Source organism: Colossoma macropomum, unplaced genomic scaffold (assembly GCF_904425465.1).
Source record: "Colossoma macropomum unplaced genomic scaffold, Colossoma_macropomum, whole genome shotgun sequence".
Taxonomy (NCBI): domain Eukaryota; kingdom Metazoa; phylum Chordata; class Actinopteri; order Characiformes; family Serrasalmidae; genus Colossoma; species Colossoma macropomum.
The window spans coordinates 19,566,630-19,594,375 of record NW_023494798.1 but is presented as its reverse complement, the minus strand read 5'-3'; the positions used below and the strand labels follow the sequence as shown (position 1 = coordinate 19,594,375).

The following is a 27,746-nucleotide window of genomic DNA, read 5'->3' as shown; positions in this document are numbered from 1 at the left end:
CACTTGACTGTATAGAAATGAGGTAGAAGTGTGAGGTATGAGAGTTAGACAATGCTAAACTGCTGACAGTGGCAAAAATACAGAAACAAATGTATTATAAGCTACAATAATTCATAAATATGAGGTGCAGAATATCTATGTGGAAAGCAGTGGTCCTGTCCTCTTAAGAACATGCACGCAGAAAAGTACTCCCCTATGTTTAGTCTGATGATCTGATAGACACTGTTTGACTGACTGTAAAGTTCCACAATCATATTACTGTCTCGCAGTTGATTTCCTGACTAGCTCACAGACAAACACAGTAGGCTACGCTGCACACCACAGCCATAGCTGAGAGACAGACATCAGCCTATTTAAAATCCCCTCCGGAGAGAAAAGTGAGAGTACGAACACGCTGCTCGTGTCTTACCTCTTTGCACTGAGGTAGGCTGTCAGCCACGGCCATCACACACAGGCTGCTGTACATCCAAGCCAAACACTTCATAAAACACATCGGTCTCCTCGGGTGCTCCATCGTCCGGGAAAGAAACAAGGGCAGCCCAGCATCCAACAGCCGTGTAGGCGCGGATAGAGCTCAGTGTCACCGGCCTGCAGCTCCTCTTCTCCGCCTTCATCAACTCTCCCTCACCTCCTCACAGGCTTCGCTGTGACGTCAGCTCGGGGACTGGACCACGCTGTTAAAGCCACACTGTGGATTTAACCCTTTCCAGACAGCAACTAAACTTGGTATAATATGTGATAAGATGGCAGATCATTTCAAATTTCATGCTCTTATTGACAAAGAAATTTAATCTGTTGTTTTGTAAAAGTGACAAAAAGTCTTGGTTTATTATGATAAAGGAGAAGTCCACCAATTTTTTAAAAAATGTTTGAATAATTCGGTCCTTCAAATGTAAACAGGGTCATTCAGAGAGGTTTGATGTGAAATGGTTAATTTTAGAGAAACTTGCTCAGATTTCTTTCAAGTAGTGGTGATAGCAGCCAGGGGTTTGCTGTCTACAACACAAATATAGACATTTTATTTACTATCCCAAACCACCGGCGAACCTACACGAGCCTTCTGAGTGTTTATGTGTAATGCTGATGGTGGTACAATAATGATAAATCTGATAAATAAGTTTCCTTTGAGGACTATTTTGCCTCCGCCATGAATGGATTAAGATAAATGGATTAAAATACATTTTAAGCCAAATCGTATCACAAAACTGTTATAAATGTTAAAGAAAGTATAAAACCTATCTGACACAACAGGCAGCATCTAACCTTTTCATGTGCCAATTTTCTCTGAGGGGGACTTCAAAGGCATTAGACGTCATCAGACGTCTGGTTCCTATCACCACCGCTGAGAACAATTCTGACTCTGCATGTTTCTCTGGAAGGGAGCGTTTCACATCAAACCACTACGAATGACTTTTTTTTACATCTCAAACATCTAATAATTTTGAAAAATCTGTGGAGTTTTCCTTTAAGTGGTAAAACTCGCGTTTTAGACATTTAGCCATGAGGTCTGACCGAATACAAAAGAAATCTTCAGATCTTAAGTTCCTATCTCCCAAGCTTACCTTGATTTTGCTTAATCTGTTAGTCATGTGGATCCACAGGCTATTCAGACGCAAACGTAAAATCTGAAGCATGCTCAGTGCATGTGCAATTGGAATCAGTCGTTTCCTTGTATGCTACTCAATTCACCACTAGATGGCAGTAATGACATGCTGGTCTGTGCTGTTTTTTCAGCAGGGAATTTAATTGATTTTACTTGATTTTACTGCATCCCATGCTGGTCTAAGCTGGCTGACATGCATACCAGCATCCAAAACCCAACATAATGCTGGTTTTTCCATCAGGGTTACCATTTAATTAATCCATGAAATCATCTTCAGGAATAAATACAGCCTGTATATGGCCAGCAATAACGTTAATGCAAAACAAAACAGCATTAGGCTTTAAATAAAAGAGTAGTACACAATTAGACACATGAATAAAATCTGGAGAGTGCCCAGTAAAGAGCACGTTCAATTAATATGAGTCCTTTCCCTGTATGTTACTCAATGTGCCACTAGAGGGCAGTCAACTCCAACATAAACATCAGAAAACAGTAATTATATCAATGTTTTAATACAAGTCTGGCTTATATCTGCTCAATTTGCTTAGTCATTGCAGCAGTCATTGTTCTTGATCACACAGAAATGCATACAGCACAGAACAAAGAAAAAAAAACATACACAGGCCAAAACAATCTCCTAAAGTATTATTTGCTTAACAATCTTCCCATTAATATATTTCAAGTAATCTAGGATAAGCAAAACATCAGACATTGTAGTCAAAGTAACACCTGAGGTGTGTGCATTCTGCTCATCAGATCATACTGTATACTGTAGACATTTACTTAAAACTTCAGTTACATTAAGCAATAAATGTAATCACACAATCAGTGCAATCCTATAAACAGAAAGCTTTCAACATGAACCTGAGCATCCTGCCCAACACTAACATATCCACTGCATTTCTGTCTGTTCACCCACAGTGTGAGTTATTTTTAGGAATGCTGTCATGTTTCAGAAATCACAGTAGATGTACACATTCACAGATTCACAGATGCAATCATTATGGAAGGGTGTAGGTGAGTGTGTTTTTTAGGCATATGAGTAATTGTCATCTCCCAACATCATGGAAGTAAAGATTTGCACATAAACACAACAGGATGATGGAGCCAATGGTGTAATAGATGAGGTTTCGAAACTTGGGCTCCAAGTCTCCTTGACGATACCAAAATATCTGTAAATAGACAAAGAGATGTTATTTTGACTAAAACTGAGTTATCACAATAGCTAACGAACATTGTGGTCAGTTTTCTTTCTGATTACACCCATGTTCTGACTGATAAGCACATGAAAAACTTTCACTGTTACTGTGTATCACAGACCAAACGTAGAGAGAATGAAGACCTGATGACAGCACTAACCAGAACCAACACTGAGAAACAGATCATGACAATGCAGACTACAAAGAAGATGTTCAGGCCTTTTGGATGAGGTGTAGGAAAGACAAATGAACTGATGATGGTTACCTTGTGAGAAAGGGAATGGAACACAGTTAAACATCAAGACTGTACATCAAGAAACTAATATCAAACCACTCTTTTACATACTGAAGCTTCAAGCAATTCATCAAGAATGTGGTTCAGCTGGCATATTTGACTATGTAAATACAGTGTTAATAACAGGAGCTGAGCCTATTTATCTGTATGTGGGAAAGGGGATGTGTGAGTTAGGAATTCTTGAAAACAACAATTTACTTACTATGACTAAAAGCGATGTGAACCCACCAACAGCAAGGTTGACGAATCGATCCTGAAAGAAAATAAAATTTGCGTTGCAATTACAACCACCACTTCTTTTTACACCTAGAACCAAAAGGCAGTGCTTACTATTCTGGGGTACTTGATTTCTCTCTGATATTAATATTTAGTTTTTTCACCTCTCCAGACTGCACTGCTCTTACAAGAACTTTTTCTTTCTCACCCGGGCAGAGGTTTCTCCAAACAGTGGCCTGTTGTCCAGCGTGCCTGTGCCATAGGTGCGCGGCATGTATTCGTCCATGTTAGCCGTAGGGCTGAGTGGACTGAAGTCCTGGTCATGAGGACCAGCTAATCTCTGAGCCCGACCCCAACCTCCTGCACTCATGACGACTGCTGGCTGCTGTCATTCCTCCAAGAAAAAAAAACACACATTCTTCTGGCCAGCCCCCAACACACACACTTTCCACTGAAGTAAAGAGGGGAAAAGACAGTGTGGGACACTGTTGAGGGAGAAGGTGAACAGATTGTGTTTCTTGCAGGAGATAATAGAGAAGTGACCATCTAAATCTTTAGGGCTAAGACTCTAGATGGGTTAGGGTGCTGTTGGTAACATATTCCTTTAAGTGACACAAATAAACATTAAGATTAAGTGCTCTATTTGTCTCAAAACAATATTATGGAAGATGGGCACTTATTTTGAAAAACGCTCAAGACTAATCTGGGCAAAGTCTAACACTCCTAAAAGGTGCTAAAGCTAGTTTGACTACTCAGAATAAAATGTGGGATAGTTAGGTTCATCTAAGATGACTAAAAGCAACAAGAAACAACTGCCTCACTCACAATAATGAGAAAAAAACGACGATATTAAAGACACAGCCTAGACAGAAGAGTACCAGCAGTGTGGCAACAGTACGAAAACAGCAACCCCAGCTACAGATTTCAATGTTGCCTGCCAGTGGATTTCAAAATTAAAGTCGCACTGGTTGATATTTATGTTAGTATTTGTTAGTATTTTGATGGTCTTGTTGCCTGCGAAAAAATGGAGTATACTGTTGTGCTGCCTGTGCACAAATGTAAATACTTTTTTAAATATATTTTTTAAATGTGTTATGTTTATTGCACGAAACCTCAGCTACAGATTTCAATGTGGTCTGTCAGTCGATTTCAAAATTAAAGTCTAACTGGTTGATGCCTATGTTGGTGTTTTTGGTGTTCTTGTTACCTGCGAAAAAAATAGATTTTACTGTTGTGTTGTCCGCGAACAAATGTAAGAACTTTTAAATATGTATTTTTTTTTAAATATGTTTTGTTTACTGCTTACATTTTTACTTTTTTTCTTTTGAAACTGCATTACACGCGCATAAAGCTCGACTTTAATTATGAAGTATAGGACGTGTTTTCGCTATCCGTCTTCATCTCCCTGTAGGGTTATTGCTGCACATTTAGCAGTCGGGGCTCTCACAGACTGATGGGATCCACGAAAACAGCAGAAGCTTGGGGTTGCAGTTAGTCAGCTGGTAGTGGGGGGCAGGTTGATCAATATTTCTAGCACTGATAGATTTGAATCGCGCTTTAAGCCGAGTTGTCCATTCAGGCTGTGCGCTGTCGTTAATGTTTTCACACCCAACTTCAGTTTCTCTAACAGCAGCTTTGGTTCTTCTTAGTTTAACAGTTCAACAGCATGTCCAAAGCTGGGACTGAGGGTGGAGCCGATGCTGGTTCAGTTGTGTCGGACCCTCAACACTCACAGAAGCTTTTAAGAGCCCTGCGGTCCTTCAGACAAGAAGGGAGTTTTCAGGACGCTGTGCTGGTGCTGGAAGGAGAGCAGCTCCCTGTTCAGAAAAACATTCTGGCTGCAGCGAGTCCATACATAAGGTACCAGAACACGAATGTTTCAGCAGTATGTTATAGCAGGTGACCTTCTGGAAAAAGCTCGTCATGGTGCTTGTGCAAGTGTGTAAGTGCTCAGACATGCGGCAGCAGAGCCTGAAGCCAAACTACATCAGCAGGGTGTGCCAGCAGCAGACTCCACCTCTGGCTGTTGTCAGCTGCTCTCATTGTGCTCATTGTGCTTCAAACATAAGCCTCTAGTTTCGTATGAACCCCTTTCTGTAAACAGTTTGTTTAGCTCCAGAAACCCTGCCTTCTCAAGACAAAGCTTCAGTATACCCACTGAAGCTTCTTGTGGGATCCAACAAAATAGCTTTCCACCTGTTAGGATAATAACTGGAATTTTTTGGCTGTAGCATGACGAGTAACACTGGCATCTAGAGATGTCATTATACCACTTTTTCATTTTCAATACTAATGTTAAAACCTTGAGTATCGCCTGATACTTTCAGCACATTATTCTTTAAAAGCTATTAAGCATTTAAACAAGCACTTTACTTAAAGGGGAATTCCACCAGTTTTTCAAAATTTAATTCAGTCCTTGAGATGTAAACAGAGTCATTCAGAGTGGTTTGATGTGAAATGGTTCATTGTAGAGAAACTTGCAGATTTTTTGCAGTTGTGGTGATGGGAACCAAGGATATATTTGTTACAGGATTAAATTCTTTTTTTTTTTAACCACCAGTATCCAATCTGGAATATCCTGCTGATATTGATCTGACATATCAGGTCAAGACCTATTGAATTGGTCATCTCTCACTGTTTTCTAATATATAAAACCGATTTTGTTGCAGGTACACATATAAACCATTCTATTATGATTCTAAAACTTTACAACTTAATAGATTTCAACCAGTTTGTACGAAGTTGTAAAAATTGAAGAAATGTCTTAATCCAGAATGATGAACGGAGTTGCAGATGATTTCACAATGACTGAAAAAGCTGTAAAATAGTGAGAATTATGATAAAATTAACACTCAGAATACCTTATATTTCAAAAACGGTTATCAGGTGTTGAGGCTGATAAGATTGTTTTGCTGTTCCCAAAACACTTATTGAATAAGATATTGAATAAAACATCTTAGTATACCTCCTGGTGTTTAGCGTATAGTATTTCAATTTACACCATTTTAGATCTGATTGAATAAAAAAAAACAGCAGTTTTGTATGATAAGTAATTCCAAATTTTGAATGGTAGTTTATGTTCATGGTATTTAGAATTCACCATTGTGAATTTTAAATACTAAATACTGTTTGCATCCTATACATAACCTAACACTACTCTTAAACAACCAGTCCCTGAATGATGTCATATAAATCATAGATGCTGTCCTTATATCATATCATAGGTTATATCATATCTACCAATAAATAATTAGGGGTCATTCACATTTAAAAAAAAGTGTTTACCTCAACTTCATCAACTTCATTTTCCCTACCATGTTTACAGGACCAAGCTAAATTACAACCCACCCAAAGAGGATGGATCCATATACAAAATCGAGCTGCAGGGCATCTCTGTCCACATCATGAAGCAGATCTTGGACTATATATTCAGTGGAGAGGTGATTCTTTGTGTGAATTTCTGCTCTAAATAAATGTCTGCATCATATTCTCATGCCAGCGTGTTCAAGTGTGAAAAACGTTGTTAAAATTCGTGTCTTTGACTCTCTTTGGTTGTAGATCACTCTAAATGAGGACACTATCCAGGATGTGGTCCAGGCTGCTGACCTGCTACTCCTCACTGACCTCAAGTCACTGTGCTGCCAGTTCCTGGAGAGCTGCATTACTGCTGAGAATTGCATTGGCATCCGACTGTTCTCTCTTCACTACTGCCTGCACCACGTCCACCATGTGGCCACCGAGTACCTGCAGACGCACTTCCGAGATGTAGTGGACACTGAGGAGTTCCGTGAGCTGCCTCCTGATCGGCTGTGCGAGCTGTTGTCCATGGAAAAGCTTAACGTGGGCAACGAGAAGCATGTTCTGGAGGCGGTGGTCCGCTGGCTTGCACACGACATTGAGGCCCGGCGGGTAAGAACAATGGGCTCTACAAATGCACATTCTTACAGCATATGGTCAAATATACTGTGTTGTAAAGCCCCACTCAGAGATTGTTTGTTTTTGGTCAGACATTTTGTTATTTCATCTTCATATCTTTATTTTTTTAAAGTTAGAAATGTCTTATAGCTCTACATTGCATTTGCATTACACAATTACTTATGTATTTGTATTAAGTATGCAGTTTCATAATTGCATACCTAATTGTATAATTTAGGAGCAAATGATCAGTCAGCCAGGTTCGATACCACTTCTAGCACACAGTTGGCAGTCAGCTGATGTTTATTTTGGACAATCTGTGTAATGATTTTCTGACAAATAATGTGAGCCAGCCAAGCACGCTGAATTTGAAAGGTTTTTTTCTAGTTTCTAATAAAAATCAGCCAAAAAATACTCAGTTTATTATTGCACCTCATTATAGTTGTGCAGTAAATAACATGCAATTTACATTTAGCACCGACAGATACAAGTCTGTGCTTTCAGTTTTTTTCCATTTGTTTGGATTTCAAACAATAACAAAAACATGGAAAATGTGAAACAAAGTTTTCTTGCCACAAAATAGAAGACACAACTAAATCTTAATAATATCTTCTGTTCTACTTGCAAACACAATTGTTGTATCGATTTAATGTTTCTCAGCTTGTTTCAGTCAGCTATAGTTGTATACACGTAAGCATATTGTTGCTGTCGGGACAAAAATCTCTTATCTCCATTTTTGTCATTTTTTCATTTTTTGACATAATTTAAAATAACCATCTGCCAATAGTGATATGAACCAGACATCTGGAGCATTTAATGAAATGAACAAAAACACATAAGCAACACTTTTTTGCTCTCCGTTTGTAGCACTTTGATCAAAATAGAAATACAGAATTTAGAAGTGTGTGGCTCTGCTCACACCAGATACTAATGTAGCAAATCTGTTTCATGTTTTCTGTGGGGTTTCAGTAAAATCTTTTCAGTAAAAACTGTTGCTTTTATGTTTTGATCAGTATAACAGGAAAAGGTTAAGAATACGCCACCTGATGTCTGAGATGTTGTTTTATATTTTTTAGATCAACATTTTTTTTAAATACACTTATGGCAGTAGAATACATGCACCCCCACCCCCCAAAATCAGATTTACTGCTTCTCTACCATTATCAATATTTCATTATATTATATCATATTATATCAATATGGTTCCTATCACCACCACTGTAAAGAGTCTCTTTCTCTACAATTAACACACATCAAGCTACTCCGAATTACTTTGTTTGCAAAGTGAGTGAATTACGTAGAATTTTTAACCAACCATGTATGATATGTAGTAATAATTTAATTCCTGCTGCTCCCTGGATATAGGTGCACATGAAGGAGGTGATGTCTGCAGTGTGGGTGCAGGGTCTAGACCAGAGCTACCTGCAGGAGCAGATGCTGGGAGACCCCCTCATGAGGGAAGTGATTGGACAGTGCTGCATGGAGCCTCTGGGAGGTGCAGCGCAGCAAGGGGAAGCAATGCTCGCTGCCTTCAAACCCCGTGGCTACTCTGAGTGCATTGTCACTGTAGGGGGTGAAGACAGGGCGTGAGTATTAGAACATACCGTAAAATGTCTGTGGAAATGTTTGGAGAAGGCAAAGCATGAAGAGCCAATTAAGTATTTCTAAGCCGTTTAAAATTGGGTTGAATCTGATTGAGGCCCCTTATATCGTAGTACTGTAATTTTCCAGGTTTTATAATTGCAGTAGGCCATAGTAAATCCTCAGGGGGAGACTGTGTATATGTGGGTTGATTAAGTTTAAGAGCCTAAAATAGATTTTCAATGAGGAATTTCCATTAAATGTGTAATTTTATCCAAGGGTAGGATTCATCTGTGCTTGCCTGCTGGCTCTAGGTACTTTTTAAACTAAGTGTGTTTCCTGCTTTATTTCCTGTTCAGCACTAGGAAGCCCTCTGCAGTGACGCGCTGCATGTGCCCCCTCTATGACAGAAACCGGCAGCTGTGGATTGATCTGCAGCCCATGAATGAGAGACGCATTGGTCATGGGGTGGTGACTGCTGGTCAGTGTCTTCTTTAAAAAGATTTGCTCTGCCTAATGCTTCTTTTCATGCACACACAGTAAATAATAGAAAACTCTGTAAAATTCAACAGCTAATGCCAATAACTTTGTTAAAGATTCATTTGGTTAAAAAAAAACTTCCTTTGCTTAATCACTTGCATCCCTTATTGGTACTAATGGAGTATGCCATTATTATTGATAATACAGCCTAAATGTTGGGAGTGTGATTGCAGACACTGATAATTGTCATAATCAATCACAACAATTAATTTTTGATGCATAACGCTTTTATGATTTTTATAAGTTTGAGCCCTCTTTAAAGTAAACTAACTTGTTGCAATCAACAACTGAGGCCAAGTGATTTTGTGAAAAAGTCAAACATAATCCTCTGAAATAGTGTTGAGCGGTATCTTTAACATTTAACATGACAATATTTTTCAGATGAATTACAGTATCAGATCAAGTTTGCACTAAAAGTTAATGAAGTCTGAGGAAGCCTGAAGTAGCCTCTTTCTGCAAGCCCCCTACTGACCTTTCTACTGGCATCAATTTTCAAATCGATATTTTGAATGAATATAATCAAATAAAATACTATACTTTTTCCCTGTTACTCTGTTATCAGATTAACTAGGTCACTGTTGGCTGTGTGTGAAATATTGTGACTCTGTGATGAGCTGAGAGGAGGGGTGAGAACCCCCTACTGTGAAAACAATTCACACCCCTCCACAAAGATGGTGTGCTAAAACAAAACAAAAATCGTGTACAACTTCCACAAAACAATAGCATTTAAACATAATAGCACCTTTTATAAATGTTGATTTGCTCACTACAATGACAAAAATCAAGTTTGCTTCTGGTTTTATAAATCATACTCATTACCATTTGAATCTTATTTCTGTGGAAGGGGTTTAATGCTTCCTGGTACTGAATGTCTTAACCTCACATGGCCGGTTTGAATTAGACTGTTTTGTTCTGTTCTGCTTTTCCTAAAATTATACCAGAGGGAGTCTTGCGTAGTATTCTAGGGCAGAAACAAGATTTTTGGAAGACAAATGTGCGTACTTATTTTTACACACACACACACGTTTTCTAAGCTGTGTGTCTGTCTGCCTGCAGACAGACAGGCAAACAGACACACATATTCATCCACGCACACACACACTCGCACTTTAGCATGTTTGATTGGCCTGACTGCATGTCTTTGAACTGTGAGAGGGAACCCATGCAGACACAGGGAGAATATGCAAACTCCGCATAGACTCTGGTCGCCCGGCCAAAAATCAAACCCAGGCCCTTCTTGCTGTGAGGCGACAGCGCTACCTACTGCACCACCATGCCGCCCCTTACTTATTTTTAATATTTTTAAAAATTGCTTAGTTCTTTCCAAGCAACATGTCAGTCAGCAAATGACATATATTGCAATGTACTATTTTTGTTATCTATCAATATTGCTAAAGCTAAGTCAATTTTGTTGTGACTCCAATACGATTGCATATTGGTATGGATACTATATTAGACAACACAACTCTCAAGATTTAACAACTGTCAAGTATATATAAAGTATAATAAGAGCACAGAAAATGCTCACTGCTTTAAGACTAATAATGCCCAAAAGGCTGTGTGGTTCATGGTTCTTGTTTTTTCCGTATGTCCAATCAGATGGATGCCTTTTTGCAGTTGGAGGAATGGATGAAAACAAAACTGTTTTGAATAGTGGAGAAAAATATGACCCAGAGACTAACACCTGGACCCCTATCCCACCAATGAAACAGGTATCATTATTTCATCTTAAACATAGGTAATAAAACAAGGACTAAACAAGCAGGCTAGCCTTCAGAAAACACACAAAGCTCTTGATCTTCATTAGATGTAGGTCTCTTCCTGTTTACGAGAGTATAATTCTATTATCTCCACTAGGGGCAGTGCACACAACCTTTTTAGTAGGATGTTGAAACAACATGCAACATCAGGCTGTCTCAGATGTTGTGGTGAATATAAAAAGATGAAATGATGGATATTATTGGTGTATAATTATGATATTACCTGGAATACACAATAACAGAAACAAGGCACACCATTCTACATGCTGCAAATTGCATTTCTTTGTTTGCCAAGGTTTTTCCGTGTGCTGTTATGAAAGTTCTCTCTGTTTAACACCAGGAGTCAGTGTTTTACCATTGTCTACTGTATGATTAGGCTAGGCGGCACTTTGGTATTGCTGAGCTGGATGGGATGATCTATGTGCTGGGTGGAGAAAATGAAGACACTGAAGTTCTCCTCACGATGGAAGTGTTTGACCCTCACTTTAATACCTGGACAACCCAGACCAGCATGACCACAGTCCGAAAGGTGACCCAAACACAGAAATGTTCACCACAGCTGGATCCTTCAGCCTTTGTGTACAATCCTGTTGACTATTTTTGTAATATATGCCTTTCCAATCCATAGTTTAGTTGTTGTGCTACCATGAAGAAGAAGCTCTACGTGATGGGAGGAGGATCTTATGGGAAAATTTATGACTCTGTGGAATGCTATGACCCCAAAACTCAGCAGTGGACTACGCTCTGCCCTCTAAAGGAGAGGAGGTATAAGTGCATGCAGTGAAGGTCACAGAATGTTTTGAAATGGAACAAAAAAAACATTGGAATTATACAAGTAGATGTGGGCACTGTGATGATATAGTTATAACAATTCTCATACTGACCAACTGTGTGTTTCTTTAAAAAGAGAATTAACTGGGGCTATTTAAGGTTTTGTCCTGGTATTAGGAGATTGTTAGTTTGAATCCCGATGATGCCGGGAGTACATGAGTGTGTAGTTGGTGCTGTTTAATTTAGATGTAGTGATGCCCAGTACATTAAAACCTGGGTAAAATAATCACTGTACTCAGCATAACAACATATCACGATGCAAATCATGTATGAAAATGTCTTCAAGTATCATGTTATATTTTTGCCAAATTGCCTGCCCATAGATATAAGCTCCACATGGAAAAGATCACAATTATCTACTATCAGTGGTGCATTGCAGAAATCTTAATATCAGTTAAACAGCAAAATGTGATTTTGCAGATTCAGTTTGTATACGAGTAAGTATGAAACACAGACTGGAAAACAAGTGTGTATGTGCACATAATGGAAGAAAGGTTATGTACACATATAGATAGATTACAATGGTCATGATGTTTTTTAGTGATCTTGTCAGCGATCACAGTGTTGCGTGCCTGTGTGCCCCCATGTGTTTGTTTATGCTTGCTTGAGAAAAAGATGCAATGTTTATTTTTGGCCGTTTCTTTCAGATTTGGTGCTGCAGCATGGGTCAGTGGTGGTGTGTGCTTGTGCATGTTTGTTTGTCTATATACAAGACAAAGTGTAATGTTTAGTTTATGGATGCACCAATATGGGAATTGTAGGCCGATATCTGATATTTTTCATGTACATATCTGCCAATGCCAATACATAAACATTTATAAAAATGTACAAATTGGGACCACATATGTGTGGATTAGCATTATGGGGAAATATAGCATATATTTATGTAAAGCTACAAATGCAGTTAAATGAATATAATGTAGATGCTTTAGCAGAGTAGTCTAGAATCCCTTACACCTTCTGTTCTTCCAGAGTATAATAAATACATGATCAAATATTGGTTTGAAATATTGGACAAATCTAGACATCTAACTGATGCTGAGTTATTATTTTAAGCAAATATCTGATGATATCAATAATATTCTGATTTCATCATGCATCATGCGTTTAGGATTCGTTGTTTTCCTCAGGTTTGGTGCTGTGGCTTGTGGAGTCAGTCAGGAGCTCTATGTGTTTGGAGGAGTGAGGAGCAGAGATGCAGATAATCCTGAGTCCAGTCAGATGACCATCTGCAAGTCGGAGTTTTTTCATGATGAGTTGAAAAGGTGGGCTTTTCAGAATGACAATCACATGAGACTTTTTTGCTACAATATACAGTCTCACTTTATTTAAACAGCCTATAATAGATGATCTGCAAATGCTGCCAATTTAAAACAAACTGTCTATTAAAACTGAGGTGATTTTTAACAGCACTAGGTTTAGGATTAGGGTAGAACCTGGGTTAGGGCTGGGTTTAGGTCTAGGTTCTGAGTCAAAGTTAATTTCAGATTTAGAGTGAGTGTTACATTTAGGGATAGAGAAAAGATAAGGTGACGAATAGATATTTAGTTGAATGCAAGTTAAACACAAGGTAAGCATATCATAGCTATCAGAATAAAACCTTGTATCTCCTAAATGCTAACTTTACAGGACAAGGAAAAAACATTCTTAATTTGTAATGTTCGTTCAAAGTCATTTTGGACCATTTCTATTGGTCCATTCATCATGAAATTTTGAAACAATGCAAAGAGTAGCTGGAATTGTCAAGTCATATATAAAGTTTTTGTGAAACAGCAACAGTATACAGGACATCTACAGTGGACTATCCAAGTAAACTCATAAATTATGTTATATACTTTCTACAAATCTCTTGCTGCAGATGGGTGCTCCTTGATGATCAGAACCTGTGTATACACACTACATCATCCTTTGTATACGGTGCTGTTCCTATTGGTGCCAGTATATATGTGGTGGGAGAGCTTGATACAGGTAAGAACAGGCCATACAGTTTCATCAGCTGTTCTCTCGTTCTGCCTCTCAGCACATGGATTCATCACCATGTCCTTTTATCTGAGTTAGCCTTGAAGGAGTGAGTTACTTGCTATTTGCATTTTATTATCAATTGAATTAAAATAATTATTGTGAGTATGTGTCTGTTCGTAGTTAGTGCCTAATGTGTTCAAAATGAACATCTAAGAGACATTTCTAAAAACATACAGTGAAGGGAAACAAGTATTCAGGAACTTTTTTTACTTAATATTTCATATTTAATATTCAATGATATCAATAATAATATTCAATAATATCAGTCTTACACACAGAATGTAGTTTGTACTCATAAATATGGAAAAAAAAGCATGTATTCAAAAGCATAAACTAAGATATTTTCAAATACGAAACTGGCATGGGGAATAAAGTGTTCATAAATTACAAAATTAATAATGTTAGTACTTCGTTGAAGCAGCTTTGAGACATCTGTGAAAAGATTTAAAATGTGTTTTTGCTGCATAGTGGTTAAGTTTTGACCCATTCCTCCAAGCAAATCATTACTTGCCCAAAGTTACGAGTAGCGGTTACATAACATTATTTTTGATCTTATTTATGTGTATAAAGTCAAAAGATATTGTGTATGTGAATTTGGATATATGCACTGGAAGTGTCTGAATACTTTTTTCCCCTCACTGTATATCATGCTTTCTTGTAAATTGAGTTTCCATCCAGAGCTTACACTTAATGTAGTCTTGACTACTGTGCTATATAAAACCAAGGTTAGACTACTTGTGCACTCTGCAAGCTGAAGTTCAGCTCATCAAGAGATGCTGATATTTTTGCTTATGTTCAAATATAGTCTGATATGTGCTCTTCCTTTCTGCAGAGATTGTACATAAATAGCCACACATAAATGCTAATGTTTGCTCCAAATGGTAAATCAAATCGCAGTGTTTAGACAGGATAAAGAAACGTAATCTGAAATGTGTCACCTTGAAACTGTTACCTACTTTTGTATACAAACAGCTTTTTTTCAATTCATCAGTTATTTGGATAATGGTTTTACAGGAAGTTTGCATTTCGTCTTTGCTGGAAGTGTTTTTAATCACTTGGCAAGACTAATATTTACCTTTTTAGTATATTTACCTATGATGTTAAATGGAATAGCATTGGCCATTTTGCTCAGAATGGTAATGTAGTTTACTTTGTTTCCTTTCTCTCCCCTCTACATGTGTGCAGGCACTAGTTATGATTATGTGCGAGAGTTCCGCCGCAGTACGGGCACGTGGCACCCTACCAGACCCCTCCTTCCCTCGGACCTGTGTAAGACTGGCTGTGCCGCCCTACGCATCGCCAACTGTAAGCTGTTCCGGCTGCAGCTCAAACAGGGCCTTTTCAGGATTCGAGTGCCATCCATTTAAACCAAGTGCACATCCATACCCCTGCGTCACTCTTCTCTCACCTTACCGTTTGGAAGAAAGTTGCATGTGGGTCTTGGGAATCACTATAGCTGTAACCGAACATGGATATTGGGCGAGAATACTTGAGGTATATGGGAACGTTTTGGACCTCTTTTGTTTACTTTGTTTTGATGCCTTCTTAAGGGAATGTATGTACACAACCTCCTTGTTTTTTTGTTTTTTTTTACTGTTTGGGAGTCAAGTATCATAGTTTTGATAAATGGTAGCCTAAGTTCAGCTGCTTTTTTTAAGTGTTACTACTGTAATTTCAGTGGAGCATAGGGTGGGTGTCACTGGCTGCTGCTGACTTTTAGGCAAACACTAATGCTTATTTGAGAAATGGATGATGTTAAAAAGCTTGTTGTTGGTAGACAACAGAGTTTTTTTTTTTGATAAACTGAGTTATGCAATAACTGAAGTTTGGGTGAAAGACGCCTGAAACTCCTTCCTTCTAACTAATGTATTCCCTATTCACCATTACTATTCTCTGTTATGAGTTTTTGCTTGGCTCCCCCTGTTCGCCATGATTTCTCCAATCCTTTCTAGAATCTGCAGAATAGGAGTTCTAGGTCAAAGCTGAAGCCACCCAGAACAGAGAAGTTTTTCCCCTTCTACAGTTTACAATCAAAATTGATTGCAGGCGTGGTCTGGACCTGCAAGTTAATGAATTGTCTTAAATTCGAGTGTCTTACCGATGGGACCGGCTTTTAAATGTCAGACTAAGGATGGTGTGAAACATGACAGTATATTATGAAGAGTGTTTTGGGAAAATGGTGGAGGATGTGAATATTTGCCCTTTGAGAGATTATGTGTATATATACGCAAGAATCAGTTACCCTTCTCAAGCTTTTGCATTTACGGTACGGTGTACAATATACCTCACATAGAATTAATTCTACATAACATTCATACATCAGATTGGGGCTTAGGATGATTCAAGTTTTACATTTTACATTTTAATATTTTTATGTTTTACATTTATAGCAGGTAGTGTAATCATCAGTACAGAAAAAATCTTTCTCCAGGATTCTTGAAACAACTACTTGTCTCACTTTTAAGTTACTGTATGTATTATGTGCTTGACCCTTGAACTGGCTTCCCACTCGCCACAGACGGTTTTGGCATCTGGCGACCCCATTTGTTCTGTGCACGTCACAGCTGCTGCTGTCCGTTGTAATTGAAGGCCCACACATTACAAATTCACTTCTACAGAAACGCACCTTCACATGCAAGCACCACATGAGTAAAGCAACTCACATCTAAACACCAGACATTATTAGTTATATATGTGTTGCACACCAGATCACATGGTCCTAATACCAGTGTTACATGATCATTGAACTTGTCTTTCGCTTACAGTTTCATTGCACTAGACCATTTAAAGAATGTTACTGTAACGTCATTATTAGTCATAATGCTATTCAGTAGTTTCAATAGATTTGAAGGGAATTATTATATTGAAAGCTACAGATGTACTGATAAATTATAGACAATTATCATAAATGGACTTGGAAAATCTGCTGTAGGTCAAAGTCCATTAAAGCCACATAGCATTCCCACTGGACATCAAAATATATCGTTCCAAGTGTAAAGATTAACATCAAGCTATGATTATATTCATATTCAATATGATCGTATTCTTGACTCAGGTATCTCGTGCTATGTACCTTTTTGATTTATCAACAGTGTGTCCTAAATCATATATAATAACACTCAGCTATGCGCCTGAATTTGACGATTATTCTGGCTTCTGAATGTTTTTCTGTATACAACCATTTCAGCTTTTAAAGTGACTCAACTGTTAATCTCTTTATCATCCTGCTGACATACTTTCCTCTTCCATCCCTCGAGATGTTGTGGTTATCTACATGATGATAATATACATGACGTATTTGGCCTTTTATCACTTATTTGCTGTTGCTCTTAACTGTGACAATGTTCAAGACTGTCGACATTAAAATGGACCAAAGTAACTGCATGGAACAGAGTGTGCAGTCCAGTATGGTATAAAACAATCATTCACAGATTGTTTGTTTGTTTTTTAATGGAAAAAAAAAGTTTGGTTCAAAGACAGCAAATTGTTGGGGAAGACAGTTCTAGTATGTACACACTGTATGTACACATTCAAGTGCTCGAAAAGAGTGGGATTTTTTAGTTCCTGTTCATTGCTTTTATTGGACAGTCTTTCTTAAATTGGCTGAGAAATTTTGCTTTGTATAATACTCGCACTATTATAAGGGATAGCATATAATAGAACCTAATGTAAAGTGGGACTAATCTAGCATATTTTATGTAGCAGTAAAACACCAAAATCGTCATCCGTACTGCACCTTTCTGACACCGGTGTTCACGCCCAGCACTTAAACATACAGTGTGCTTGTGCATGTGCAAACACATGATAACTATCAACACACTCCACATTCCTTCATGTGCCATTGTTTACAGTACACTGTAGGCTCTAGAGCCATAGACGTATTCTCACACAACACCTAAACAAGCACCTTGAGAATGAATAATTGCACAATCAAGGGTTTATTTGGCCCTGTACACTAAACTGATTCAGTTTGGCCTTATGCATCTCATTTTGCTCGGAGATGCTCACTTCTTTGCCAAAAAAAGACTGCAGTTATTACTGACTTATTACTATTACATTGTCAGCAATAGTAATAAAGGCACTACCAGATCATGACGTATTAAGGCTTCCTAAGATGGACCACACTGTAAAATTAACAGAGATGAAAAAAGCACCTTCATAAATGATGGATTCTAAAGAATGTAAGGACTGTCACCTTAAATGTTTGACTTTTTGTCATTTGTATCTAATCAGCAGCTAACATTAAATGCAGAATTAAAATGAATAATTTCTCATGATGGATGTTGTATGCTTTCTTGTGTGGATAGTAGAGATGATAAACAGGATGTATAGGCGTGTTCTCATGTGTATTTGTGTATAATGGTGTAACCCTGTGCAGGTATGTGGAAGTATGTGTATGGAAGAAACAGTACATTGGTTGAGATTAATGCAACAGGATTACCCTAGATGTTCATTCATTTAAAATGAGTTTCTCTCATAACAAGAGGTATTGTGACTTGGGACTCTGATAAGTGGCTAAAAATCAGATAAGGGAGAGCTGGCCTCTTGTGCCCCATATTAGGTGCTTGGGAATTAGGTCCTCTGTGAACCAAACAGCCTATGTATAATACAGAGCAGGCTAGAAATGTTGTGCTCAGAATATAATCCCGTTGTGACCATTTGGTTCTGTATATTGTATACAAACTCACTTCTTAAAAAATGTTGGAATGATATGTGAAATGCTAATAAAGACAGAAAGCAGTAGTTAGTAAATTCTGTTTGACCAATATTAAATTGAAATGGTACAGAAAACAACATTATGTTTTAACTCATGAACTTCATTGTTTTTTATCCCAAATATACTCTTATTCCAGATTTGATGCCTGCAACTTGTTCCAAAAAATCAGACAGGATTATGTTTACTACTGTGTTAATCAGCTTTCCTTTTAACAGCACTATCATAATCATTTGGGGACTGAAGACACACACAAACTGATCCAGTTTTGAAAGTAGCATTTTTTTTCTTCAGCAGTGTAACCCTACAGGGTCTTTGTTACCATATTTTGCTTAATGAGACCCACATTTACAATAGGAGACAGGTGGACTGCAGGCAGAACAGTCTGCAACCTGCACTCTCTAATTATGAAGGCACGCTGTTGTAGCACATGCAGAATGTGACTTGGTGTTGTTGAAAAAAACATGGAGGTCCCTGAAAAAGACGCTGCTTAAAAGGCAGCTTGTGTTGCTCCAAAATCTATTCAGTCTTAATGGTGCTTTCACAAACGTGTAAGTTACTCACTAATACCACCCATACTATGGCAGAACCTGGCCTTTAAACTTCACACTGGTAACAATCTGAATAGTCTTTTTCTTCTTTGGCCCAGAGAACACAATGTCCATTAATTCCATAAACAATCTAAAAGTTTGGCTTACCAGACCATAGTACATGTTTCCTCTGTACATCAGTCCATTGCAGATGAGCTCAAGCCCAAAGACGTTGGCAGTGCTTCGGGAAGCAATTGACATGTGGCTCCACTGTGCATAGTACGATTTTAACTTGCATTTGTGGATACAGCAACAAACAGTACTTACTGACAGTGGTGTGTATTCCTAAGTCAATGCAGTAATATCCATCAAATAAGCATGCCAGTTTTTCAATGTGGTGCTATCTGAGGGGTCAAAGGTCACGGGCATTAATTTGTGGTTTTTGGCCTTGTCCTTTACGTACAGAGATATCTCTAGATTCCCTGAATCTTTTGATGATATTGTGCACTGTAGAGGCTGGAATGCCTGAAATCCTTTTTGGAACATGTTGCATCAATTTCAGAATGAGTGTATGTTTACAAAAAACAATTGAGTTGATAAAACATTAAGTATCTTGTCTTCAACTTGTACTGTTTTTGTTCAAATACAGATGAAAGTAGATTTTTAATTCACTGCTTTCTGTTTTTATTTGCATTTTACATATGGTCCCAACATTATGGGATTGGGTTTGTATTTGTTTTCCAAAATGACTATTGTGGCATGCAGCTTTAAAGACATTATTTCAAGATTCTATTCCAACACTACCGTAAATACAGTATTGTGCAAAAGTCAGAGACCATTGTTCATTTTTTAATTTCCAGTCAAAATGGCCATTATATATATATATATATATATATATATATAAATATATATAATGTGTGTATATACATACGTGTGTTTATATATATATATATATATATATATATATATATATATATAATATATATATATATATATATGTGTGTGTGTGTATGGAGAAAATATGAATTTAACAGAAGAATACACAGAAGTGACCAAGTATTCAAAATATACATTTTTCAGTATTTAGTGTGTTCAGCCTGTGCCTTTATTACAGCTTCCATTCTTTTTGAGAGACTTGCTTTCCATTTTTCTACACCTCCAAGGTTAAGTCTTGAATGTTAGCTGTATTTTCTGCTTCTCATGATCCAAGTAATCCAAACTGCTACTTTGTACTTAATATTACCCAATAATGTAATGTTTGTACTCAATATTACCCTTTTCTCAGTGATTGACAGCTATATGTTGTTTCAGACCCATAGCATTAATGTTGCCTTCTCAAGGTGGAAGAATGGACAGAAACACTGGTGGATTTTTACCAGATGTGAAACAAGAGCTGAAGCAAGTTGTCACGAGTCCCATTTTCTTTTAAGTTTTTTGAGCTCTAGTTTACTCTTTGACCGTCTCATTCCAAGCTCCTCAGAAAAGAATAACTGCACTTAATTTTGTTCTTTTTTTTTTATTTTGAAGATGGGAAAATGACAAATGGGAAAAAATTGGTAATCGTGTAGTACATGGTAATAAAAAGTCAAAAGTAGGTGATTTCTTTAAAGGCTAATCATCAAGTCAGGCCATAACAGATGCCTGTTTCACTTTCAACTTCATGTTATAACATGTGATTCAATTTGTGGCTTGTTACTGGATCTTGCAAAAAAGAAACCTAAATGTGTTTAGAGTAAATGCAGCAATTCAGTGGTAAGGTTGGGGTAGTGTGGAAAAAAGAGCAATGTTAGAAACACGCTCTTCCTGTAGAGACCATTCTAATCTCAGTAGTGAGACAATCAGAAGTGCTTGTTTTTTCAGTGCTTGACCCCAGACCTAAGGTTTGCCTCATGCGCACCTTTCATGTCTCTTCACACCTATAACAAAAGACTTCCTGTGGTCCGCTTCCTGTGCCGCAATTGGTCAGGTGACCAAGTGTTAAGTCACTATGGCTCGTATCACTTCATATGATTTAGGAAGTCTGATTCATTTCTTTGTCAGATGCTAGTCAGGAGGTACGGAGGCCATTACATACAGGATGCCAAGCGTTTTAGATTGCTTTTCTTTCTCTGCCTGGGCTCTGTGGGACTGCATAGCCTATCATCAGAGTACCCAGCTGGGACGTGAGGGCTCTGTCTCAGCAACCACACACTGAAAAGGCTGTAAACAAAACAGGAGAGGGACAATGCATTCAGAGCTTAAGATCTTTCTCAGGGGTACTAATCAAGCAAGTATCTTTACTTGGTGCGATGACGCTATTGCCCGTAATGAGTTCAATGACAGCATAGGACATGTTACAGTAATATTTGTCAGTTTTTCACCATGCGTAGTCAATCGACAAATAGATGTCCAAATAGATGTACACTGTATGTAGTGAAGGCCCAACTTAAAGAAGATAAACACTAAAAGGTGAAGGTTAAAATGTGCATGGGTGAAATATAATGTGCAAAACAAAACCGTGCTGTACTTTATGGCAGCAGTGAATTAGTCAGAAGATAAGAATCGCATTGCCCTTTCCCTGGCTGATATGAAATGTCATTTTATAGGCCAGTATACAGTTGGTGTTTGCACACAAAGGTTTACCCCCTGAATTTCAACAAGCTTGACTTCCTATCAAGTTGCTCATCTAGCCCTCACTGTCCTGACTCAGACTGAAGTTACGACGTCAAGAGATGAAAAAAAAAGTGCTGCCACATTCTTGGGGAGTGTCGGTGACTGTTGTTGTCTGTAGTGTGGGATGGCCCTAAGCTGCCTTCCTGAGAAATTCTGTACAATCTCAGGGAGTGAAAGAGTGTTGAAATAAACATCATCACCCAGTTGATCAAGCGATATTGCGCTTTTTCTTCAGGAAACATGATCAACGCAGGTCACAGATTTTTTTGGTAAAAGAACAAAGGTGAAACTTTAAGATAAATATAGATTTTTAGCCTGTCATGATATCATTTTAACTAGTAGACGTTTTTAGTTTAGGCCCTGTAAAATACAACCTCAATAACCCCTCTCTGGTCATGGCTCTATTAGGAGGCTAATTAGTTCCGAGTAGCCCAAACAAAAGAAACAAAGTAGACTGGCCTTCACAGCAGCCGTGTAGTTTAGAGACAGGCTACTGGCCTGGACAAAAGAATCATTTCGCTGCCACAGAACAAGATCTACTGTAGTCCCAATTGATCTGGTCTATAGAACCCGTTCGTGGCTGAACTTGAAGGGTAAAACAGTAAAGGCCGCTCCAATTCGACGTACTTAAAAATGTACGTACAGAGAAAATGAAAAAATGACAGAATACTAAAAATCGTGCGCCCTCTTTCTCCATTTTGTGTGAAGGGAACTAGATTGGCTTTCTCTCCCTATCAGACAGAGTCGTGTGTAGACAGAGACGCACAGCGCATCCGTTTGCCTCCCCATTGACGTCACCTCGGTGTCACATGACCAAGAGAGGACCAATCCAACAGCGCTATCGGAGAGCTCGGTTCCTCCACGAAGATAGAGAGAGAGAAGGAAAAAAAAAAGACAGAAAAGGGAACCATGTCTACGAGCATTTAAAGAACGAAAAAAAAAGCCTACGGAGAAACCTCGTCGCTTTTGGATTCTGTCTTTCTGTCTTACTGTAACCGTGTACGCGTTGGAGTGGCCGAACGGAATATGCTGTCGTGGAGAGTGACAGAATGGATATGGCAATGGCCCGAACATATTGAATAGCTCGTTGGACGGAGGGAGCGTTAACGAGGGGGAAAAAGACGTTTTGACTGGGAACAGGGAGAAAAAAAAACACTGGACTGTTCCACATACACAATCCGTTTCTTCGTCCACGTACACTTTCGTGACGGATTCTTCGGCTAATGGCTTTTCTCGCCGTCCCTCGCCTGTGTCTGTTTTACGCCCTTAGCACTGTTAAAACGACTGAGGTCGAATCGCGGTAGGTTTCTGTAGCCGAGGCTAACATACTGAGGCGACCGTTGGGATTCGTTTTTTTAAACATATATATTCCTCGTGAACTACAACCGACCGCATTCGGACCGTTGGCACAGTGAAAAGGTTAACCATGGATTTTAACGGTAGCGGTGGCGGCAATGAGCTTCACAACAACCAGTTTTATCCGTGCGAGGAGAGCAAGCCTTTGCTGGGCGAGATGTCTACGCCGACACCGCCAGAGGGGAATAACAACGCGAAGCAGGGCGCAGGGCCGCCGTGCCGGAGGAGCCTCCTCCTCCCCTGCAGCAGCGGCATGAGGTACAAGCTGCTCCAGGAGGGCGACATTCAGGTGTGTGTGGTAAAGCACCCGCGGACCTTCCTCAGTAAAATCCTCACCTCAAAGTTCCTGCGGAGATGGGAGCCTCACCACCTCACCCTGACGGACAGCAGCCTCGTCTCCGCCACGGTAAGGTCCACGCTCGGGCACGGCGAAGTGTTCGCTGAGTGGAAGAGGGTCTGAGAGATAACGCCTCCCCTCCTCCTCCTGCTATAGCCATGTTGAAGCAGCGTTAAAGCAGCTACGCGCTTTCAGAAACAATGCGATGTCGAGGAGCGGAGGGCTTTGGTTGAGTTTAATTTACCTCAGTAGTGCTTAAGTTGAGGGAGATAGGTTATATATCCGGTGTTCATTTAAACAACCTTTGCTTTGTTTGCTTTTTTGCTTTCCTTGTTCCCTGGATTCAGATTCGGTTTTGTCAGCTGATATGGTGCCGTGTCGCTTTCTTTTTTAACGCTGCTCTTTTTTTCTTTATTCCATTTTCTTCATTTTGTAAGAACTGTTATGCCTAACTAACGCATTGTACACCGTTTTGGAAGACGACAATTCCTGTAATTTAGCAGTTTAATATGTTCGTCGTTTTGTCGGAGGGCCTTTTTCAAGCCAGCCTATGGCTGGTCTAAAAAAAGAAAAACAATAAGTAACGCCTGAACGATTGACGTTAGAGAGGCAGTCAGCAAGGCAGAAGTAAAATCAGTATTACTCATTTAGTGAATTAGATGACATTTTCTGTGTTGGAGAGATGAAGATGCTCAGTGGGGCCTACTATGCTACAGATCAGCTTTGTTGTACTAAAGGTGATCTAAATGTTGATAGATCCAGACAGAATAACAGTAGGCCTAATAATGACTTTTGCCACAATTTGTAACATGTTACGTTTTCAGCATTTTACAAGAGACTTCTATTACAAAGTGTGAACAGACGTCACAGAATTGAGCAGCTGTGCACCAGTGTTTTGCGAAAGTCATTTTGTTACCACTGAGTACTAGTGAACCCAAATATCCCAGTAGTGACTTGTACAGTAAGTTAATTTATTTGATTTTAGCTGATTCTAAATACTTCTAATACAATTAATATATCCTAAGCTCAGTCAGACAGGATCATTAATGGCTACTCTACTCAGGCAGAAGAGGCCTTCTTACAGTGGCCTCTTACTGATGTCACACGTATCTTTTATATTTTTTTGTGTTATATTATTGTTTTATCACTACCCTGTTTCGCCTTGTACCTATGTCAAATCAGTGACTCATGTTTCACAGTAAATTCACGAGATATAGTCTTGTTGAAACACGCCAGACAGACACAGGCATTGTATGAAACATACACTCAGACAGTCTACTTATGGAGCTGTGATTGTTTTAACAATAATTAAGTCTCTTTAGGTTTTGTCATGCTGTTTTCATCATCTTCCCTGTACAAAATATCAAAATAAGTCCTTCCATATAGGCCTCATATCGGTGCATCTCTCAAGGGTTATATTTAGTTCAAGGATTTCTTGTTAATGAGCCTAGATAGTCATCCCAAGTTAAACGGTGGCCTCAAACTACTGTAGATCTCTCCATATATAGCATTTCTGAACGGTGTAATTTGAGGAAAAAAAGATTAAGGACTATTACTGCAAGTTAGGTTTGTGTGCTGCTTTTTCATCAAATGTTGCTTGCCCTTGTTTCCTTTCACACATAAGTTCCTATTGTTTGTGAGATCTGTGGACTAATAGATGTTTAGCTGGTGACCAGTGTTCAGTTGACCATAGCTAATAGAAGGGCAGTTGACTGTGGCTAATGTTCTCTCTTGGCAAAGGTTAGGATGTTGTACTTGACATCTGGGATGGTTGTGGTTTTAAAATTCTTTTGTACTTCTAATGCTGCACTGTAGGGAAGATGTTTTATTATCACAATCATCGTCATTGTTATAGGTATTTGTGTTTAATTCTAGGGACTTAAAAACTCTAAACCTGTGCTTGTTGTGATTCATTTTATGTGTCTTGTTTAGGTTGGGAAACATTTTTTTAAAGCATGTTTGACCTCATTTGACTGGCAGAAGTAGCATGTGATCCTAATCTCAAAAACTGCAGCATTTTGCTGAACCGTTCCCTTTTTCACTGACTTAACCTAGAGTAGAACACAAAATGCTTGCCTGTTTGATAGCTGATTCTCAGTAAATTGCTGCCTGTTCTATGTAAAAAGTGATCTCTCTGAAAGATATGAAAGATGTGACTCACCCTTTTCCTTAAGCACTGAGAAACTACATCATATTTGCGTAATGCCAACCCATTATAAATACTTCCTGTCACTCTTTCATAAAGAAGACATCAAAGCCTTCCATCCGAACGTGTTTGCCTAAAGCCACATTAATTTTCTTGTGGATGGAAGGAACAGGCCTTGTCCGTACTGAAGGGTGGCATTCTGAATTTTCAGTGAGGTCTGATTATGACTAGTGCTGGGCAGTACTGATGGCCTTCAGTATCACAGGATTTTCTAACTATAACAGTTTCAAGCAATATTTAAATTATAAGTAATAGTTAAGTGATAGTTAACAATTTTCTAACAATAATATTAACTTACCTATTAAGGGAATGTCTTACAAACCTCGCATAGATTGTTTTAGACTGTTTTGTTCTAGTTACACCAAAGGGAATTTTACATAGTATTGTAAATATTAACTACACTCCCAGGAAGGAAACTTGTTATTAATTCATTTTTTGTGAATTTAAAACTTGCAGATCAATTTAAAGAAGCCAGTAAATGAAATATATTTTAGTCAACTTTTGAGTAAAGAGCACAAAATACAATTAAAATAAAAACTGTTGGCAGCAGGGTTGCTGCAATTTTACCGGTATTACCTTACCTGTATTTATTATTGCATATCAAATATATCACTAATAAAATTGCTAAAACTAAAAAGTGCTATCATGATATACCATTGTGACCAGCACTGATTCTGACATCTGTTAGATATAACTCCAGATGCAGAAACTATACACAGTGCCTTTTTTCAAGTTTTAGTCAACTAGATCAAACCAGTAGGTCACTTATAACTTTTAGAGTATTAAGTTCAGCTTTTAGTGTAGTAAGTTGTGGTGACTGACAAACCAACTGCTGATGTTAAATGAAACATCTTTGTTGGGATGTCATTGTGTACTGGTATACTGTAGTGTTAAGTTTAATTCTTCTAACATACACATCTATTGTTATTTTTTATGTTTTATACAATCACCATTGCCTTACATCACAGAATTCAGTTGTTAGATAGCCTCTCTTGTTCATTAGGAGGGCATTTTCAAATACTGCAGGATATCCACCTGAACTGTTATTGACATACTGAGTATTCAGCTTGCAATAGCTTTTGTTCAAGGAATGGTTTCTTAGCTGGAGCTAAGAGGCTAATATAACAGAAGTCTTTTTCACCCAATATGAAGAAACAAACTTCCAACATCAGCCATGTCATTGCTGATTTATTACATTGTACAAGTTATCGTTTTTTCTGAACTGTTCCTTTAAAGTTTTCATAGCTGTATTAATTACTATTATTGGACGGGTCTGATATGTTTACATTTGTTTCATTGCTTCATACTGTAATAGAAAGAGTGGGTGAATAAATAAAGGGTAGTGAAAAGAACAGTCAGCTGATCATATGGCATGCAAACTATAAAATCAGTTTCCTCATGGTTCATCATATGGAAATTCCTCCAGAGCAGACTGAACCACCACTGTTCTTTCAATGCCTTGACTCCCTCCTTGTAATGGATTTGACTCTAGGTGTGCATATGTCATGGTAATCGTAATAACTTAAAAATGTCTTGCCAGTCCTGAAATGGTTTATATTCCTGTTTATACTAGGGATGCACCATATATCAGAATCTTATCGGTATCGATAAGCAAAATTGCCTAATCTGAAAAGCAGCAAGCTCACTAGCTAAACGAACTAACTAGCTAACTAGCTAAACGAATGTCATAAAAGTACATTTTAAACAGCAGAAGCACAAACAGCACAGACACACACACAGCAGCAAAGAGAGAATGTTTTGAATGTTTGAGTAGTACAATAAATATATGTTTATTAGTGAACATGTTGGAGCCTTTTGTGTTTTCATGCTTCTTTTTTATTCTTATAATGATGTGGGTATAATATAGTGTGTGTATGTGTATGTATGTATGTGTGTGTGTGTATGTGTGTATATATATATATATATATATATATATATATATATATATATACACACACAATATAGAGTTTATCTTCATACTGTTTTCTC

The 27,746-nt window shown here is 38.3% G+C and overlaps 4 protein-coding genes across 8 annotated transcripts in view; 2 read left to right on the top strand and 2 right to left on the bottom strand.

Moving 5' to 3' along the window:
- Nucleotides 1-1,612, bottom strand: part of si:ch211-233h19.2 (uncharacterized protein LOC565175 homolog) — a 43,760-nt gene extending 42,148 nt beyond the window's left edge. The window contains exons 1-2 of the mRNA XM_036585109.1: nucleotides 1,563-1,612; nucleotides 410-674 (exon numbers count right to left, since the gene is read on the bottom strand). Coding sequence (XP_036441002.1) covers nucleotides 410-514 — 105 coding nt within the window. The 5' untranslated portion in view covers nucleotides 515-674; nucleotides 1,563-1,612. The remainder of the gene's footprint in view (nucleotides 1-409; nucleotides 675-1,562) is intronic.
- Nucleotides 1,613-2,235: 623 nt separating this feature from the next.
- On the bottom strand, nucleotides 2,236-23,568 carry tmem243a (transmembrane protein 243, mitochondrial a). Of its 5 annotated transcripts, none has more exons than XM_036585352.1 (5): nucleotides 23,551-23,568; nucleotides 3,522-3,734; nucleotides 3,300-3,350; nucleotides 2,963-3,067; nucleotides 2,236-2,775 (listed from the first exon to the last, which is right to left on the bottom strand). In XM_036585352.1, exons 2-5 carry the CDS (start codon nucleotides 3,681-3,683, stop codon nucleotides 2,653-2,655), a joined length of 441 nt encoding a protein of 146 aa, XP_036441245.1. In that variant the 5' UTR covers nucleotides 3,684-3,734; nucleotides 23,551-23,568; the 3' UTR covers nucleotides 2,236-2,652. The 5 variants fall into 5 exon arrangements, with proteins under 5 accessions (XP_036441245.1, XP_036441244.1, XP_036441242.1 ...); XM_036585351.1 differs by lacking the exon at nucleotides 23,551-23,568 and adding an exon at nucleotides 4,139-4,230; XM_036585349.1 differs by lacking the exon at nucleotides 23,551-23,568 and adding an exon at nucleotides 4,139-4,227 and having other exon boundaries at nucleotides 3,522-3,798.
- gan (gigaxonin) lies at nucleotides 4,702-18,241 on the top strand. Its single transcript, XM_036585346.1, has 11 exons — nucleotides 4,702-5,173; nucleotides 6,639-6,753; nucleotides 6,872-7,222; nucleotides 8,594-8,814; nucleotides 9,169-9,290; nucleotides 10,949-11,061; nucleotides 11,486-11,638; nucleotides 11,738-11,874; nucleotides 13,071-13,205; nucleotides 13,799-13,908; nucleotides 15,148-18,241. Exons 1-11 carry the CDS (start codon nucleotides 4,980-4,982, stop codon nucleotides 15,327-15,329), a joined length of 1,833 nt encoding a protein of 610 aa, XP_036441239.1. The 5' UTR covers nucleotides 4,702-4,979; the 3' UTR covers nucleotides 15,330-18,241.
- The window catches only part of LOC118818168 (c-Maf inducing protein), a 29,781-nt gene continuing 24,660 nt past the window's right edge, over nucleotides 22,626-27,746 (top strand). The window contains exon 1 of the mRNA XM_036585345.1: nucleotides 22,626-23,620. Coding sequence (XP_036441238.1) covers nucleotides 23,285-23,620 — 336 coding nt within the window. The 5' untranslated portion in view covers nucleotides 22,626-23,284. The remainder of the gene's footprint in view (nucleotides 23,621-27,746) is intronic.

What these genes read in the sequence shown, in the direction of transcription:
- tmem243a (XM_036585352.1), bottom strand. Translation starts at nt 3,683, where the DNA reads ATGAGTGCAGGAGGTTGGGGTCGGGCTCAGAGATTAGCTGGTCCTCAT. An exon ending in TTGGAGAAACCTCTGCCCGG is followed by an intron (nt 3,351 to 3,521) that starts GTGAGAAAGAAA and finishes ATTTTCTTTCAG; the next exon opens with GATCGATTCGTCAACCTTGC. An exon ending in TCACATCGCTTTTAGTCATA is followed by an intron (nt 3,068 to 3,299) that starts GTAAGTAAATTG and finishes CTTTCTCACAAG; the next exon opens with GTAACCATCATCAGTTCATT.
- gan (XM_036585346.1), top strand. Translation starts at nt 4,980, where the DNA reads ATGTCCAAAGCTGGGACTGAGGGTGGAGCCGATGCTGGTTCAGTTGTG. An exon ending in ACTATATATTCAGTGGAGAG is followed by an intron (nt 6,754 to 6,871) that starts GTGATTCTTTGT and finishes CTTTGGTTGTAG; the next exon opens with ATCACTCTAAATGAGGACAC. An exon ending in TGCCCTCTAAAGGAGAGGAG is followed by an intron (nt 11,875 to 13,070) that starts GTATAAGTGCAT and finishes TGTTTTCCTCAG; the next exon opens with GTTTGGTGCTGTGGCTTGTG.